Source organism: Capricornis sumatraensis, chromosome 2 (genome assembly GCF_032405125.1).
Source record: "Capricornis sumatraensis isolate serow.1 chromosome 2, serow.2, whole genome shotgun sequence".
NCBI lineage: Eukaryota > Metazoa > Chordata > Mammalia > Artiodactyla > Bovidae > Capricornis > Capricornis sumatraensis.
The window spans coordinates 206,218,102-206,233,864 of record NC_091070.1 but is presented as its reverse complement, the minus strand read 5'-3'; the positions used below and the strand labels follow the sequence as shown (position 1 = coordinate 206,233,864).

The 15,763-nt window shown below is 39.3% G+C and overlaps 1 protein-coding gene across 1 annotated transcript; it reads left to right on the top strand.

The window, feature by feature from the left end:
- The first annotated feature begins 799 nt into the window (after positions 1-799).
- On the top strand, positions 800-9,338 carry ZNF684 (zinc finger protein 684). The gene is made up of 4 exons (XM_068961875.1): positions 800-868; positions 6,808-6,934; positions 7,257-7,352; positions 8,434-9,338. The coding sequence occupies exons 1-4, from the start codon at positions 800-802 to the stop codon at positions 9,336-9,338; spliced, it is 1,197 nt and encodes a 398-aa protein (XP_068817976.1).
- Positions 9,339-15,763: the final 6,425 nt, after the last annotated feature.

Genomic DNA, 15,763 nt, shown 5'->3' with positions numbered 1-15,763 from the left:
ATCTTAAAAAGAAAATTCTGAACCCCAAATCCATCTGCAATGGACAGTTTTACTTTCCTATTCATCTTTTAAAAATTGAAGGAGTATGTCTATAAATACTTGCCTTCTCCCATTGTTTCATCCCACTCCTAATTCTTGTCAGACTTCATCAAACTTCAATCAGTACACCAAAAGGGCATGTTTCAGCCATCCCCACATTGCTGGATCCAATGGTCAATTATTACTTCTCATCCTACCTAACCTATCAGCAGCAGTTAACTCAATGGATCACTCCCTCCTCCTTGAAACGTTCTCTTCCCTTGATTTTGCAGATCCAAACCTTCCTGCTTTTCCATCTGCCTCAGGATTATTCCGTCTCAGTCTTCTTTGTTGGGTCCTCTTCATGTTTCTGACCTAAGCTACTGTATTACTAGAAAAGACTGAACTGAGTAAAGGCAAATTGTTCGCTTAGCGAACTGCTGACTTAGATTTTCCAGTATGTAAAAATTCTGAGGTCTATAGCTTTTAAACAAAAATGATATCTACATTTCTTTTTTATAAGTGAGCATGTCTCTTCAAGCAGCCCCAGAGATACCAGATCTGGAGTCCCCCTCTAAGGAGGCAGAACCAACGCATTCCAGAAATAAGCTCCATAGGCTTTATGGGAAATGTAGTATAGGGTAAATAGCCTCCACCCCGCGGGAGCCTGGGAACTCTGGGCGAAGAGTTACTTCCGGACACGCGTAGTGGGGTGGTAGCCGGTATTCTGTAATTTTTGAACCAGTACTGCATGAAGTGAGAGTTGGGGTATCTCCCGGATATGGGAGATCTCCGTAACCTGATCTCCAGCTTAGAGCCGGACTGGGAGTGTGGCGGTGCAAAGCGGCAAGTATGACTGTACAGAACTTGGGGGACGTAAGGAAAGGGCAGGAAGAAAGGGACCGCTTTATTGGCTTACCCGAAGAAAAGAAAATGTGAAAAGCTTCACATGCGGTGACTTCCAGTTTGGGTGTGTGGGTCCTGTCCGATTCTGGAGTAGTTCAGAGAAAGCAAGGGAAGGGTCCAACTGCCACTCCGTGGGCTCCTAGATCCCAGTTGCGGCTTGAGCAAGTTCAGTTTGCATTCCTGCTCTTGTGCTTTAAACTGCACCTTTCCTGATAACAAACGCACCTTTGGCCCTACCAAAGCCTGCAAAAGGAAATAGTAAACCATTTTAAGGGATCTAGGAAGAAAACATTTTTAGAGAAACTTCTGTGCATGCTTTAGGGTATTTTCATGTGAAATGAAAATATCTCCTGCCATATTAATAAACAAGAAATGTCACATACACAGAATGCTAAATTCTTTAACTTGATACTGATATTTGACGTTCAGCCTGCCTGCTTCCTTTGTTGCAAACTTGTATATAGCCTGACTTCCTCTCCTGCCTCCTTGGAGCAGTTTCCCAGAGTTACTGAGATGCTATCTCCCAGGCTAACATTCCCACCAAATAAAATAATTCTCTACTTTCAGATTGTGACTATATTTTTTAGTCAACACTCACAACAATCATCTGAAGTAAATATTATCTCTGTTTTGTATATGAGTTAACTGAAGCAGAAAGGTGAGTTTAAATTGCCTGGACTCAGGCAGTTTAGTATAGACGATCTGAGAGTTAAATTCCAGATGAGTTTCCTTCAAATTTCATTCTTTTTGCAAGATGAAAAGAACCTGCAAAACAAATCATTGGATTTATTTTTCTTTTGAAATATTTTTATATATGCTGAGTAAATTTTGGTTTGTCATCATTAAAAAAAAAACAAAACTCTTGGTATATGTATGGCTGAGTCACTTTGCTGTTCACCTGAAACTACCACAACATTGTTAATCAGCTATACCCCAATACAAAATAAAGTTTTTTTTTTTTATTTTTAAAAAAGAACCCTTGGTGAATCTGCAGATTTTCCAGTGATGATTGTAAATAAAGCTGAGAGTGCCTCTTGCACATTTTATCCTTTATAGGGCCCTAGCAGTGCTGGTTGGAATTTCAAAAAGCCCAGATTGGGCCTGTAGGAGATGGTGAGATTCAGAGAGAGAGACTGAGATTTAGAGTTTCAACTGAAGACTTCAGCTTAAAAAAAAAAATTCACCCCCCGCCCCCTGCCGACTTCCCTGCATCCAGCCTGTTCATAAAACCTAATTTGAGACCTCTTACCCAATCCACCTACAGAACAGAGGCCAGAGAATTACAGGAAGGAATGACTTCCAAAGATAACTGAGCTTGAGAGATCAGGCTTTTAGTTATCACTTTAACTCATTCATTATTATCTACTTAGAATGAATTTCTGGGAGAAAAAAACCTGTCACTGGTTTAAAGGTTAGCAATTTACTATTAGGTCAGTAGGATAGAAATGTACAGCCTACTAATATAAGATCATTGCTTATAAAATGTGGACATTTCTGACTTGCTGGAAATGTCATTCTCTCACGGGGTGGCATTTTCTCAGACTGCACTGTGTGCTTTTTTTCTCATACAGCAGGGTTCTCCATTGCAGTCCTGGCATTTCATGTCTTTATTCTCTTCCCCATTTCTACTTTCATAGATCTCTGTGCAAGAGAGGCAGAAATGATCAGCTTCAAGGTAAGGCATCCATTTATTGTTATTAAAATCTGTCTCTTTTTTTTGATGGGTAAGAAGTGGATTTATTTAGAGAGATACACAGTCCATAGACAGAGTGTGCACTATCTCAGAAAGCAAGAGGTCCAAATCTCTTTTTTTAAAATCCATATAAAAAGGAGATTATATATAGTTAGGGAGAATGTAGACTGAATAGATCAGGTCCAATAGGAAATTCAGAAAATTGATAAATTGATATCCAGGTTATAGGGTTTTTCAGCATTTAGGTAGAGCTTCATATGTGTACCTACTCTTTCTGGTGATCATAGAAAATGGGTAGCCAACCAAAGTATTGGCTTTGTCCAGGAGCATAAAGCAGAAAACAATTCCCCTGATGAGTAAAATTTTTCCTAGCACAGTTTTCCAAAGAAAATATCTTACAATAATGTTTCAAAGTTGGGGAGGGAGGTGGGAGGGGGTTTCATGTTTGGGAACACATGTAAGAATTAAAGATTTTAAAATTTAATAAAAAAAAAAAAGCTTATAAAAAAAAAATAATAATGTTTCAAAGAGGTTATGTTAGCAACAGTATTGCCAGTAACAATTCTGTGATAAATATAACATCCAATTTCCAATGACCTTCTTAAGAGTGTTCCCTAGAATAAGCAGAGAACATAGTGCCAAGAACTCCATTTGTAAGTCCATGTGTGCTGTGCTATGCTGGGCTTAGTCGCTCATTTGTGTCTGACTCTTCGCGACCCCATGGACTGTAGCCTGCCAGCCTCCTCTGTCCATGGGGGTTCTCCAGGCAAGAACACTGGAGTGAGTTGCCATGCCCTCCTCCAGGGGATCTTCCCAACCCAGGGGATAGATTAGGTATCATTATTGTGATTGCATTATACTTTTAGATAAATTTGGAGAGAATTCAATAATGAGTTCTCCATTTTATTTCCATTTTTATTTTGGTCCTTCATTATAGTTGTATAGGTTTTTATGGTATTCTTATACATTTCTTATAATGTTTATTCTTACACATGGTTTTAAGTTGCTATTGAGAATGGGATGAATTTTTTTTCATAATATTTTCTAACTGGCTACTCTGGTGCATAGGAAAGTATGGATTTGTCTGTTTGACTTTATTCAACTTATAGAACTCTTACTAAGTCTAAGAGTTTTTTAGTTTATTCTTAAATTTTCTAGATAGACCATCATATACTCTTCAAATGGAGTTTTGTCTTTTATTCACTTATCTCCATTTTTTTTTGTCTTATTGCAATTGACAGGATTTCTAGTACTATAATTTTGAATATAATTGCTAGCCAGAATATTTTCTGGTCCAGTTTTAATGGCAATTCTTCCAGTGTCTTATATTCTGATAGATAGTTGTTCTTTGTTTTTTTATTTTTAATCAAGTTAAGGATTCTTAGCTTATTGTTTTCATAAATTGGGAACTTTTTTCCTCATATCCTTTTTTTATACTTGTCAATAATATATTTCATGCTTTTAACATAACAGTTTAAAGAATTTCTAATACTGTTCCCATTAAAGGGACAAACAGTAAATATTTTAGGCTTGAAGGCTATATAGCTTCTGTGACAACTGCTCAAGTCTGCCCTTGTAGTTGAAGTAAAACAAATAGGCATAACTGTTTTCCAGTTACATTTTATTTATAAAATTATATTTCTTCTAAATAAAATTATTTCTGTGGCATTAAAAAAAAGCTTATAGGTTTTAGTTTGCTTCCTTATATGATCTTAACTATCTCTTTGTGATAGAAATGTTGCTATGTGCCTTTTAATTTCAGTTTAAATTAAAAATGATTTTGATTCACGGTTAAGAGGATATATTTTATCATATAAAAATCTGTACTTTTCTATTTTATTATGCTTATATAAGTCTAGCCTGTTAACTTTTTAGCCCATTTAACATCTAATTACCTTTATACATTTATTTTGTAGTGTTTAATAGGCTGTAAGATTACTGAGGACAGTAATAGTTTTTTTCTTTTTTGTATCGCTAGTACAGTACTAGCGATACAAACAAGAATAAGAGTACTGTACTCGGAGAAGGCGATGGCACCCCACTCCATTACTCTTGCCTGGAGAATCCCGTGGACGGAGGAGTCTGGTAGGCTGCAGACCATGGGTCGCTAAGAGTCGGACACAACTGAGCGACTTCACTTTCATGTACTGGAGAAGGAAATGGCAACCCACTCCAGTGTTCTTGCCAGGAGAATCCCAGGGACGGGGGAGCCTGGTGGGCTGCCGTCTATGGGGTCTCACAGAGTCGGACACAACTGATGCGACTTAGCAGCAGCAGCAGCAGCAGCAGTACTGTACATGGTATGTCCTTATTAAATATTATATGAGTGAATGAGTGAAGAACATATAAGCAGCATTTTTAAATAACTTTATTAAGACTTAACTCACTTATTATAAGTTGACCACCTTAAAGTTAGTATATTAGTACAATTGTGAAACTGTCATCACTAATCTCAGAACATTTTCATATCCTCAAAAGAAACCCCATACCCATTAACAGTTACTCCCCATTCCTTCCTTCCCTCAGCCCTGAATTACTTTATGTTTTTATGGATTTGCCTGTTCTGAAAATTTCATACATATAGAACTATACAATATGTGATCTCTTGTGACTGGCTTCTTTCACCTAGCACAATATTTTCAGGGATCATATATGTCATAGAGTCCTTTTTAGTACTGAATAATATTGGATCATGTGGATATACCTCATTTTGTTTATTCATTTATTACTTGCTCAATACCCATATTATTACCACTTTTGCCTGCTATGAATAATTCTGCCATGGACATGTGTGTATGGTTTTTGTGTGCACATATGTTCCTAACTCTTTTGGGTATATACCTAGGAAAAATTGCTGGGTATATGGTAACTCTAATGTTTTGAAAAACTCTTAAATTGTTTTCCATAGTTGCTGCACCATTTTACAATTCCATCAGCAGTGTATGAGAGTTCTAGTTTCTCCCTCCACCCTTGTGAAAAACTTGTCATTGTCTGCCTTTGATTTTAGCCATCCGATTGGATGTAAAGTGATATATCATTGTGACTTTGATTTGTACATCTTTTCATGTGCTTTTGGATCATATCTGTCTTTTGAAAAATGTCCGTTTACATCCTTTGCCCATTTTTAAATTGAGTTTTCTTTTTATTGTTGTAAGAATTCTTTTTCTTTTAGAGACAACTCTCTTTCCAGATATATGATTTACAAATATTTCCTGCTATTTTGTGAGTTGTCTTTTTCACATTCTTCATGGTGTCCTTTGAAGCACAAAAATGCTTCATTTTGATGAATTCCAATTTATCTATTTTTCTTTTATCACACTTTTTCTGTCATGTCTAAGAAACCGTTACCTAATCCTAGGTCATAAAGATTAACTCCCTTGTTTTCATGTAAGAATTATATACAGTTGACCCTTGAATAACACAGCCTTGAACTGTGTGGGTCCACTTATATGCAGGTGTTTTCCAGTAAATGCATACTGTAGCACTACATGACCTGTGCTTCATTGAATTCATGACTGTGGAACCACAGATATGGAGGTGTCTGTAAACTTATGTGGGTTTTTGACTGTGGGGAGGGTTGGCACACTAACCCCCAAGCTGTTCAAGGGTTACCTGTAGTTTTAACTCTTACATTGGGTCTCTGATCCATTTTTAGTTCGTTTTTATTATGATGACTTCTCTGGTGGCTCAGAGGGTAAAAGCTTCTGCCTACAATGTGGGAGACCCAAGTTCGATCCCTGGGTCAGGAAGGTCCCCTGGAGAAGGAAATGGCAACCCACTCCAGTACTCTTGCCTGGAAAATCCCTTGGACGGAGAAGCCTGGTAGGCTACAGTCCATGGGGTCACAAAGAGTCGGACACGACTGAGCGACTTCGCTTTCTTTTATTATGATATGAGGTTGGAGGGAGTCCAACTTCATTCTTTTGCATGTAGATATCCAACTGTCCCAACACCATTCGTTTAAAAGACTAATCTTTCTGCTATTGAATTGTTCTGATACTATTTGAATATTTTTAATATAATTTTTGTTTCTATCACAAAGTATATTTCTGAATCAGGTGTATAGTAGTTTTCATACATAACTTTGAAAACTCATCAATGAACATGATATGGTCCTAAGAGGCTGCCATGACTCTTACAAGTCCCCAAATGATGCACACTTTAGTTTGAAGATCCATGTACTATTACAGGGATCAGTGACACTCCAGGATGTGGCTGTGGAATTCACCCCAGAGGAGTGGCAGCTGCTTGACTGTGATCAGAGAACCCTGTATTGGGATGTGATGTTGGAGAACTTTAGAAACCTCATCTCAGTGGGTAAGGACAGTGGGTGGTAACTTTTTAGTTGTAACTCAGAATGTTTTAACAGTACCCTTCCTTTAAGACCTGTGAAAGCCATGAACATTCTGAAGCATTAGTAAGTTTGGCCTTGAACTTCATTAGTCAAAGATTCTTAATCTCCTTGGGGGATCAGGTACTGTGTTTATGCTTCTGCCTCCTAAGTGAAGAAGGGTCTTTTCTGTTCTGAAGCCTGTTTGTCAGCCTTCACAGGCCCTAAGACACCAGGAGGCAAACCCGAATTATGAGGTAGTTGTTCCTAGCACTTTGTCCCCAGTTCTGTGTTGTTTCCTAGGAACAGGGTGTCCAGTTACTGAAACAACAGTGATATTCAGAGTGGAGCAAGGACAAGAACCATGGATGGTGGAGGGAGAGGACTCACGGTGGAGCTCTCCAGGTGAGTCAGAGAAACCCAGGAAGATGGGAGTCTTTGAAACTGGGGTCCCAGTTGGTGAGTGAGAGACTGGCACCTTCGAAACACTTTTTAGGACGCACATACCTATGGAAGTGACTGGGTGCACTTGACATGCACCTGACATCGTCAGATCCCCAGATGACACCCCCAGTTCCACTCTCCCACGTGGCTGCTCTTTCTCTTCCTCAGCTCTTGTGTAGGAGGATGTCCTGCCGCTCCAGTTTGACTCCTCACACTGCCCGTTGCATCGAAGTGCTTGCTTGGTTCTCTCAATTGTTCTTTCCTCCTCAACACGATGGCAGATCTTTCCATACATCTAGTTCTAATAATGTAGTCAGCTTATGTGGATTTGCAGTCTTACTCCACCAACCTCTTTTGGATAAGGTTAGAGGACTGGAGAGGGAGAAGGAAGTGGCAGCCCACTCCAGTATTCTTGCCTGGATAATCCCAGGGACGGAGGAGCCTGGTGGGCTGCCATCTGTGGGGTCGCATAAGTCGGACACGACTGAAGCGCCTTAGCAGCAGCAGCAGCAGCAGCAGCAGCAGCAGCAGCAGCAAAGGACCGGAGATATAACAATGTTCCTGAAGGGAACTGATATTGTGCCAGAGGACCAAGAGGAAAAAAGAGAGATGAATGAAGGAAAAAGGGAGGATTCTACCAGGATAATCTAGGAATTATGCAGTGAGGACTCTGATTCTGATCTCCCTCTTCCAAATCTAATTTTCCCTTAACTCCATTGTCTCTTGTTGATCTCCGTAGTGGGCTGTCTTTGTTCTGTGAGTTGACATACACCCTGTTGAGCAACTTTTTGGTTTTCTTTGTGCTCTTCTCACTACCTTGTGCTATTTTACTGTTGTTGTTTTTTCCAGGTCACAAATTAAGCCACCCATTCTCACTGTCTTTCTGTCTCCGTTTTCCTCTCTAGTAGTTTTATTCTTAAAGTTCAGGAGCAAGGTGAAAGTATACTTGTTTCAGAATGAGACTAGGTTTGAAATCAAGTTTCTTTCTATGACTGTCAATGGCAAAAATTAACTAGGAACATTTCATTGTACTCCTTTTTAGAAGCTGACTGCCCACTTGTTGATGAATCAGACAAGCACCAGAAAAGCAAAGACAATTTTTTAAATTCAGTTTTGATCACATTCAATAAAATTCTGACTGTGGAGAGACTTCATGGTTATAATATGAGCACAAGTCTTAATCCTACAAGAAAAAAATCATATAAATGTAAGTCATATGAGAAGAGTTTGCAACCTACTTTGGACTTTCTTAATTATAATAGATGTTATAATGGAGAACATGCTGATGAATGCAATGGATGTGGGAAAGCCTTCAAAAAGAAATTTAATTTCATTAGACGTGAAAAAAATCATACAAGAAAAAAACTGTTTGAATGCAGCAACTGTGGGAAAGCCTATAGCAGCAAGGCACACCTTGTGACTCATCAGAAAATTCATAACAGAGAGAGACTCTTTGTGTGCAGTGATTGTGGAAAAGCATTTACACATAAAGCACAACTTGTGGTCCATCAGAGACTCCACACTGGAGAGAAGCCTTATGAATGCAGTCAGTGTGGAAAATCATTCACTTGGAATTCTTCCTTTAATCAACACATGAAATCGCATACACTTGAGAACTCATTTGAATGTAAGGAATGTGGGAAAACATTCAGGTATAGTTCATCCCTTTATAAACACTCTAAATTTCATACAGGAGAGAAACCATATCAATGCATTGTATGTGGCAAAGCCTTTGGCAACAGTTCTGTGCTTGTTACCCATCAAAGAATTCATACAGGAGAGAAACCTTATGGATGTATTAAATGTGGCAAAGCCTTCATCAAGAAGTCTCATCTCCTTAGACATCAGATAACTCATACAGGAGAAAGGCCCTATGAATGTAGCAAATGTGGGAAACCATTTTCCCAGAAGTCAAATCTTATTGTACATCAGAAAATTCATATGTAATATTTACTTATGAATATGAGAAGGCTTTAATATTTGATAAGTTATTGAGTAGAGAATTCATGGTGAGGAGAAATGCAACAATTTGAAGGAACTGAAAGAATAGATTCCCATAAAAAAAAATCAATGCCAGTCATGTTCTGGAAGTGATAAAGTTTTTAGAGGAAAGATCACAGAAAACGTTAATTTATAATGATAAAACTTAGAGCTTGGAAAGCATAAATTAAACAGTCAAGGAATCAGTGAAAACTACATTTAGCATCTCTGATTATTTTTATTACAAATTATATAATTATGCAAGTGTGAATATAAAATAAGTTTATATATTAAATTGTATCTATTAAGAGTTTCTGAAGTAAATATCACACTTTTCCTTCCAATCTGAATAGTAACATACAAGTGAAAAAATGTGGTTTAAGATAAATAGTATGAATTTCAGTAATATTTTCATCCATTCACTGGCACTTTTAATGGGTATGGCAGTGTTACTGAATCTCAGAGTCTCCTCTTTAATTCTAAAACTTGTTATAAAGATATATAGAATTACAAGTGTGTATAACTTAACAAGATATCAATTGAGATGGTGAAAGCAGTTGTATTCTATACACTAAGTGCTCAGTTGTGGAAAAGGAAGTATTTAAAGAAGTATATAAATAAAACATCTGCACTTCAGATATCCCTGTTCTTTTTCATTGATGTATCCACCTAAGGAGTAAGCATAGTTACCTAGGGTATCATCTGAATTTCATCTTAATAAAGTAGGGTGTCACGATACTTTGCAACTTTCAGGGAGCAAGTTTTTGGATCTATTTATTGTTTTCTTGTTAAGAGGTTGATACACGTTTAACTCTTAGAACTGCCTGGAATTTTCCATGTGACAGCACATGGAAAATTTCCATAGGCACGGGAATTGAGCTGAAAAGAGCACTGTTTTTGTTATGTTTTGTTTAGCTACTTCGTTTTGGAATGTAACATTTGGTAAATTCCAAATATTCCCCTAAAAGGATGAACCAGTCATTATTTAAGCTACAGTTTTTATTATTGTACACAATATTCCTTAATAATGTTAAAAAATGTTTATGCCTTTTTTTGAGTTGTGGCAGAACAGCTTGATCCTAAATTCAGAAATCAGGCCTTTTCAAGTTTAGGCTCAGTTACAACTTTTTTACATTGCTTTTCTTTCATTAACCATGTTTTGAAGAGTAATGTTGAGTAATGATTATAAATGAATACTAGTGCTTTTTTGAACAAGCATACTAGAACTTAAGGATCTAAATTAAATCTTTTACTGAATATTTTTTTGCTTGACTAAACTTTAGTCAGGTTCCTGAAACTTTCTGAGGCTCACCTGCACACTTCCTTAAAAAATCTATTTTTAGCAAGAACCCTGCTAGTCATTTTAAACAGAACTCTCCATTCTGAGTGTCTGATCAGATTTCTCATCCTCCATCATCCTTCAGGTAATGTCTGATTGCCCTGGCCTGTTTCAGCAAGAATCCTGTTAGGATGATTTAGCCAGAACCCTCCTTTACCCCTAATGTTTCCACTTCTTTTCCCTAATGTTTTCTCTTAATAATTTTCCATTCACTGACCCCTACCCTACTCCTTGGCTGTAAATACCCACTTGTCCACAGTATATTCAGAGTTGAACCTAACTAAAACCCCATTGTGATGGTCCCTCTGCCTATCACACTGGTCCTGAAGAAAGTCTGCCTTGTCATTTGTCATCTTTAACAAATGTCATCAAATACCTTTTTTTCTTTAACAGTCTGCCAGTTATTTTAGGAGACTACATATTGTTTATACTCTTTCAAGTTCCCCAAATCTCTGTTACCTTATTTTGGAATTGTCTTCAGAATCAGTTTGCCAGCCACACAGGGGATTCTGTTTTTGGCCACATGGCATGAGGGATCTTAGTTCCCCACCCGGGATCAAACCAGCACCGCCTGCAGTGGAAGTGCAGAGTCTTAACCACTGAACCACCAGGGAAGTCCTGGGAATTCTTTAAGCAGTTATAGTCATGGAATTTGCCTTTTTTCAACTCAACAGTTTTCTCATTTCCTACATGGAATCCTCATTTTGCCCTGCTTAGTGCTTCCAATTCCCATCCTGTTTCCCCTTCCATGCCCATGCTTCTCATCTGAGAAACTCCAAACTACTTAAGACTATAGGAGGAGGACACATTTTAAGAGGAAGTAGTGAGAGACTTCACTTTCACTTTTCACCTTCAGGCACTGGAGAAGGAAATGGCAACCCACTCCAGAGTTCTTGCCTGGAGAATCCCAGGGACGGAAGAGCCTGGCGGACTGCCGTCTATGGGGTTGCGCGGAGTTGGACACGACTGAAGCGACTTGGCAGCAGCAAGCAGGGAGCTCTATTGTTGTCAGCATGATGTGAGGTCCCCTTGGAAGAGCAGCTGTGTAGGCAAGAAATGTGTAAAGATGTGGCAAGAAGTGTGTAAAGATTGTGAATAAAATAAGGAATCTTTAGTTGTGGCATGTGAGATCCAATTCCCTGACCAGGGATTGAACCCAGACCCCCTGCCTTGAGAACATGGAATATTAGCCACTGGACCACTGCAGGAGTCCCCCAGATAAGGGAGTTTTCATTATAATACATCAGGAACCTTGTGATCTAGGTTCTCTAATTTGCTCCCTTCCATACTGAAGCGACTTAGCAGCAGCAGCAGCAGCATAAGTGAAAGAAGGAATACAATAAGCAAGTTAAAAATATATTTCCAATACTAGACAGATACAAACTGCCACCTTGAAAGCTTTTGTCACTGACCTCATTGTCAGGCTGTACAAGATTTTGACAAGAAGAAAACCAAAAGTATGCTTAGCTCCATCCGAACATCTCAGATTCCCAGAACTCCCTATTCTATATTCTCTGGCTGAAACAGCCAGACTCAGTCTAAGGGAGAAATCCCTCCATTTTTCCCACCTCCAAGAGTTTGTCATACTGAGATTTTCTCTCTTGTTCAACTTTATAAAACGATCACTGAAAAATCCTTTCTTTCTCTTTTAGGGCATTTTTTCCGCCAGTGAATCTGCTCCATTTTTTCTGTTTATATCATACATGGTAATTTTTAAGAATTAAATATGAAAAGGATAATGAAGAAAATACAGTGTGGAAAAGGGAGATCTGAAATTAGGAATCCTTGAGTTCTGAAAAAGGATAAGGCCTTATAAGGTGAAAAAATGTAATGGTTACTAGAAAAACAGAAATAGAATGTATAACTTAAAAATCTGAAGACAGGAATAATGAAAACTTCATAAATCCAACAGAGCAGGAAAGGTGAAAGTTGCAGAAAAAATGCATCATAAATAGAAAGTCCCCCTGCCCCCCAAAAAAGGTAGAAACAAAAGCATGTCAATAATATTAACTGAAAATGGGTTAAACTCACCCACGATGAGGAAGAAACAATGGTCTCTTATTTTTTGTTGTTGTTGTCATTCAGTCACTAAGGCATGTCCAGCCCTTTGCAACCCCATGGACTGCAGCACGCCAGGGTTTCCCGTCCTTCACTATCTCCCAGAGATTACTCAAATTTATGTCCATTGAGTCAGTGATGCCATCCAACCGTTTCATCCTCTGCCGCCCCTTTCTCCTCCTGCCTTCAATCTTTCCCAGCATCAGTGTCTTTCCAGTGAGTTGGCTCTTCTTATCAGGTGGCCAAAGTATTGGAGCTTCAGCTTTAGCATCAGTCCTTCCAATGAATATTCGGGGTTGATTTCCTTTAGGATTGACTGGTTTGATCTCCTTGCAGTCCAAGGGACTTTCAGGAGTCTTCTCTAGCACCATAGTTTGAAGGCATCAATTCTTTAGTGTTCTGACTTCTTTATGGTCCAACTCTCACAACTGTATGTAACCACTGGGAAGACCATTGCCTTGACTATACACGGACCTTCGATGGCAAAGTAATGTCTCTGCTTTTCAATATGCTGTCTAGGTTTGTCATTGCTTTCCTGCCAAGAAGCAATTTGTCTTCTGATTTTGTGGCTGCAATCAACGTCTGCAGAGATTTTGGAGCCCAAGAAGAGGAAATCTGTCACTACTTCCACCTTTCCCCTTCTATTTGCCATGCAATGATGGGGGTGGATGCCATGGTCTTAGTGTTTTTAATATTTAGTCTTAAGCTGGCTCTTTCACTCCCCTCTTCACCCTCATCAAGAGACTCTTTAGTTCCTCTTTGCTTTGTGCCATTAGCATGGTATGTATCATCCGCATATCTGAGGTTGTTGATGTTTCTCCCGCCTAACTTGATTCTGGCTTGTAACTCATCCAGCCTGACATTTCTCATGATGCGCTGAGTGTATAGATTAAACAGGGTGATAGCAAACAGCCCTGCCATACTCCTTTCTCAATCTTGAACCAATCAGTTGTTCCATACAGGGTTCTTACTGTTGCTTCTTGACCCGCATACAGGTTTCTCAGGAGACAAGAAAGATGGTCTGGTATTTCCATCTCTCTAGGAGCTTTCCACCGGAGAAGGCAGTGGCACCCCACTCCAGTACTCTTGCCTGGAAAATCCCATGGACGGAGGAGCCTGGTGGGCTGCAGTCCATGGGGTCGCTAAGAGTCAGACACGACTGAGTGACTTCACTTTCACTTTTCACTTTCATGCATTGGAGAAGGAAATGGCAACCCACTCCAGTGTTCTTGCCTAGAGAATCCCAGGGACCGGGGAGCCTGGTGGACTGCCATCTATGGGGTCGCACAGAGTCGGACATGACGGAAGCGACTTAGCAGCAGCAGCGGCAGGAGCTTTCCACAGTTTGCCATGATCCACACAAAGGCTTTAGCATAGTCAATAAAACAGAGATAGATGTTTTTCTGAAGTTCCCTTGCTTTCTCTATAAGCCAGCAAATGTTGGCAATTTGATCTTTAGTTCCTCTTCCTTTTCTAAACCCAGCTTGGACATCTGGAAGTTCTTGATATCACATTTTGCTGAAGCCTAGAATGCAAGATTTTAAGCATGACCTTACTATCATGGGAGATGAGTGCAGTTGTCCATTGGTTAGCACATTCTTTGGTATTACCCTTCTTGGGGATTGGGATGAGGACTGACCTTTTGCAGTCCTGTGGCCACGCTAGGTCTTCCAGATTTGCTGACATAATGAATACAAAACCTTGACGGCATCATCCTTTAGGGATTGGAATAGTTCTGCTGGAATTTCATTCCATCCACTAGCTTTATTAACAGCAGTATTTCTTAAAAGCTACTTGACTTGTACTCCAGGATGTCTGGCTCTAGGTGACTAACACAACATTGTAGTAATCCAGTTCATTAAGATCTTTTCTTATACAGTTCTTCCCTGTATTCTTTCCATCACAATCTCTTCAGCATCTACTAGGTCTCTACCATTTTTATCCTTTATTGTGCCCATCTTTGGGTGGAATGCTCCCTTGAAGTTTCCAATTTTCCTGAAGAGACTCTCTAGTCTTTCCCGTTTTGTTGTTTTCTTCCTATTAAGCACTTTTTATGATTAAGCACTGTTCATTGAAGAAGGCCTTCTTGTCTCTTCTCGTTTTATTTTGGAACTCTGCATTTAATTGGATGTACCTTTCCCTCTCTCCCTTGCTTTTCACTCCTTTTTGTTCTTCTGCTATTTGTAAAGCCTCCTCGGAGGACCACTTTGCTTTCCTGCTTTTCTTTTTCTTCGGGATGGTTTTGTTCACTGCCTCCTGTTCAGTGTTATGGACTTCACCCATTGTTCTTCAGGCACACTGTTAACTAGATCTAGCCCCTTGAATCTATTCGTTACCTCTACTGCAAATTCATACAGGATTTGATTTAAGTCATACCTGGCTGGCCTATTGTTTTTCCCAGTTTTCTTTAGCTTAAGCCTGAATTTTGCTATGAGAAGCTGGTGATCTGAGCTACAGCCAGCTCCAGTTCTTGTTTTTGCTGACTGTATACAGCTTCTCCATCTTCAGCTACAAAGAATGTAATCAGTTTGATTTTGGTATTGACCATTTGGTGATGTCCATGTGTAAAGTCATTTCTTATGTTATTGAAAAAGGGTATTTGCAATGACTAGTGTATTCTCTTGGCAGAAATCAGTTAACCTTTGCCCTGCTTCATTTTGTTCTCCAAGGCCAAACTTGCCTGTTACTCCAGGTATATCTTGACTGCCTACTTTTGCAATCCCCTTCATGGATCACTGCCTTGTCGTGGCGAAGGGGCTTATGTAACTCAATGAAGCTATGAGTCATGCTGTGCAGGGCCACCCAAGACAGATGGGTCATAGCAGAGAGTTCTGACAAAACGTGATCCTCTGGAGGAGGGAATGGCAAACCACCCCAGTATACTTGCCATGAGAACCTCATGAACTGTATAAAAGGGACATCTTACAGCTCATCAAAAAATTCATAGTGGAGAGAGACCCTTTGTGTGCAGTGATTGTGGGAAAGTGTTTATGCA